Source organism: Protomyctophum bolini (assembly GCF_963924005.1).
Source record: "Protomyctophum bolini genome assembly, chromosome: 4".
NCBI classification, from domain to species: domain Eukaryota; kingdom Metazoa; phylum Chordata; class Actinopteri; order Myctophiformes; family Myctophidae; genus Protomyctophum; species Protomyctophum bolini.
Genome location: NC_137865.1, coordinates 11,320,559 through 11,324,184, shown reverse-complemented (window position 1 = coordinate 11,324,184; position 3,626 = coordinate 11,320,559). Strand labels below are relative to the sequence as shown.

The 3,626-nt window shown below is 40.8% G+C and overlaps 1 protein-coding gene across 4 annotated transcripts in view; it reads right to left on the bottom strand.

Annotated features, from left to right (window-relative positions):
- Positions 1-2,225: 2,225 nt before the first annotated feature.
- Positions 2,226-3,626, bottom strand: part of hapln3 (hyaluronan and proteoglycan link protein 3) — a 5,695-nt gene continuing 4,294 nt past the window's right edge. For 3 of the 4 annotated variants that reach the window (XM_080760958.1, XM_080760960.1, XM_080760959.1), the window contains exon 5: positions 2,226-3,626. This exon is cut by the window's right edge and continues 162 nt beyond it. In XM_080760958.1, coding sequence (XP_080617084.1) covers positions 3,511-3,626 — 116 coding nt within the window. In that variant the 3' untranslated portion in view covers positions 2,226-3,510. The other variant, XR_013963909.1, reaches the window with a different exon arrangement.

The window sequence follows — 3,626 nt, the reverse complement described above, 5'->3', positions numbered from 1 at the left end:
CTGCCTTTGTCAATTTACTGTCCCTGTTTAGTAACATTCCATTAAACCATAAAGACCTGAGGCCGATTCTACAAATGTCTCTAAAACTGTTTTCTGTATTGTTGCTGCTGTATATCAGTGGTACTCAAACTTTTTCATGTCAAGGACCCCCACAATTATTCTGACCCGCATCTCAAAAGATGTTGTTCCAGGGACCCCAAGAAGTGTAGCCCAAGTTTACCAATTCAATCCTATTTACATGGTGGACCAGGGCCCCCCCGGGGTCTGTATTTGCCCCCTAATCACTCACAATGCATGCTCACAATGCACAGCTATTTTTGGGGTTTATAATTTTAACATTTTTCAAGCATTATAGAATTTCCTATGAATTTCCATACCTACATTATGAGCCTTCAATCATCAGGGTCCATATGACATATGATATTAGGGAGATTATTTTTCAATATGTAGATATTTCCTTATCCTGCATCTGAACCCAACTGGATTGGACGTGTGCATGCCAGGCTTGCCAGCTCACTTTCTTTTTTCCATTAAGGATTACAGAAACATATTTAAAGTTCCTGAGACTGTGCAGCCGTTATAACGAGAAGTGAGATGGATTTCTTATTTCCCTCAGGAACCCCAACGGTTGGAGGTGGAAAAAAAAGAGAGAGAAAAAAGAAACCCAGTAAATACTTCTCTCTCTTAGGCTTCCACAGTAGTTCCCTTCATCACTACAGGGCAGGCACCGCAAACAGATCTGCTCTGTGTGTGTGTGTGTGTGTGTGTGTGTGTGTGTGTGTGTGTGAGAGAGAGAGAGAGAGAGAGAGAGAGAGGGGGGTCCCTGTGCACATGTGCATGTAGAGAGTGAGAGAGAGTGTGTGTGTGTGTGTGTGTGTGTGTGTGTGTGTGTGTGTGTGTGTGTGTGAATGCATATGTGGACATACACACACATGTACAATACACGTGACACAAGGTGTCTACGTGAATAGTAAACATGCATACGTGAGTTGTGTTGTATGCTGAATTTGTGTGTGTGTGTGTGTGTGTGTGTGTGAGTGCGGTTCATGAGAATGCTGTATGTGTGTGTCCTACTCCTACCTACGTGCAGTCCACCCATGTTTGGCCAGCAGGGCGTAAATAGGACGTGTGTTTTGAATCAGTGGCTCTTCTGTTCACACCGGGAGTCTGGAGGCCCGAGTGATGCGTTCGACTCCCCTGGCTAACGGCACCTCATGCGCAGACAGAGTGGCGCGTGTCAGATACCGTATTAACTGTATACCAGTGTAATATATACAGTAGTCGTTTTGTATGAGTCACTACTACCTTCTCACCCCTCTGCCCCGGCGTTCCCATTTAGACAGATCTAGAAACTGTCGGGTAGAAACCTTGTGTCTCTATATTTCAACTTTTGAGGTTTTTTTTTAAATCTCATGTCATATTACGCTATGTAAATATATGAAACTTTCCCTCTAAAATCCAGTACGTCGTGAGGAGCACTCTCCGTTTCCATTAGGACAGAACGTTTTTACTTGACGTTTAACCACTTGAACCCCAGCATCCCTATTGTGGGGGGAACATTTGCCAAAAATAGCTGATCTACAACCTCACAAGGCGTCACAAGGTGAAGCTTGTGAGCTTGTAGATCTGCTATTTTTTGGTGAAGAGACTGTGTACTGTAGATTGTATTCTGCGGTACCGACTGGACTTGTGTCACGGGCTTGGAAGAAACGCAGCACTACAGTATTACACAAAAGTAGCAAAAATAGCCGATCTACAAGCTCGCAATGTGAAATTGTCTACTTTTGCAACATTTTTGTAAAACAAAGAAAAGGTTATGTGAAAGTGGTTAAGTCTGGCTGTGGCTTTTATAAATACAGAACTGAGGGGGGGGAAACGATTGCGACTAAAGAATAAGTACATTGGATGGAATACATATTTTACCCCATTTTCTGATAAGTAACAATTTTATCAGCAAAAGGCCGATAAACACCTCAGAAGGCAGGTGCGTAGGGCAATAGAGTATATATTAAAAAGGGTATCTTTGAAAAACAAAAATGTTGCAAATGTTAGGTCGACGTTTCGGTTGCTTCAGGACAGAGAATGGTCTGACAGTGTGCGGGACCTTTTCTTTGTTTTTAAAAGATACCCTATTTAAGTAACTATTTTATGAAATGTAGCATACATTGGAAAATACCTTATTTAAAATATATAATTAAATTGTAAATAAAAGAGGGAAAAGTGGTTAGTTTTACTTTTACTACAATGACATTACACTGAATAACACACTCACAAACGATCTTCACAAACTACTACTGTACATCCACCTTTCATAAACAGGAAAGAGATCAAATACATGAAAAAGGTTTTGTGCTCTGTGCCATTATTATGCATAAAGTATTGGGATTTTCACTGGCTGGTTTCACTACTACAGTAGAGCTAATCATAATGTAGAAATATTAAAACATACAACATGTAGCTCTCCTTCAAATGTTCAAGATTGCCTGAGTAATCCTTATACCGTATGTCACAGAGACAGACACAGAACATCAAGAAAGACAGTAAAAAATGTTTAACACAGTGGTAGGATTTTCCTGTCTGAACACCTTCCCTGAAACGTAATCACCTGCAGTATACTCAAACTAACGGCATTAACAGAGGTTTTTGTGGGAGCATTAGTAAGAAATGGCTCATACAGAAAACATCTAGCAGTCACCGACGCTCACTGCCAGTGCCAACGGCATTTAAAAAAAAGCCAACAATCATTTGAAGAGAGCTGGAATTTATACTTTAGTTGGAAACAGTAGACCACAAACTCAACTTTGCATAACCTCATTCCGAGGGTGTTGGAGATTAGATTGCCGACGATTATTGAAATTTTTATCCTTACATTTAAAGATATGCTGTACACGGTTACACACTGATATAAACAGCTAAAATACGTTATCTGGTAATAAACATTCACTACAAGTAAAGTACATAAAAAACAGTCTTCATGGAAGTTGAAAAACATCAACCTGAATGATTCAAAACTCAAAGTAGTTGCTTCACAGATAACGGAAATGCCAAAAGCTTAATTAACTCACATTACTGTAGTTGGTCTAACCTGGTAAACACTGGCCTCTTGAATAAAAGCCTGTTGAAGAGACATTAATTAAAATGTGTCATTAGCTAGGAAACAAGATAATCAGAGAATCTGTTTTATATTCACATCAAAGGTTTACAAGTGAAAATCACTGAGTGAAATTCATGTTTGTGCAAGCTCCATGATGTCGTTGTTTTCAGGAATGAAAGACAAAAACACCAACGCAATGATGGAGCTTGTACAAAAACAAGTTTCACCCCCTGATTTACACCTGCAAACCTGGGATGTGACAATACTGTAAAACTTGATTGGCCAAATATGCCAAGTTGGATCCAGGGTACAGCTAACACTATAGCCACCAGCATACCTCTTCAAATCAGTGTTCTGTAGGAAAAGGGCTGGCTACTAGGTCTGTTCCACATCGCCACCGATGTTCAACACAAGTTCTAGTGGTAGCAGTAGACGCCAAATTGCTGGTCCTGAGGCGGGAAACCAAAGTTCCGTACGCCCGGCTCCAACGACCCACAGTTGGCCCGAGCACTGGTGATGGGATAGCGGACGC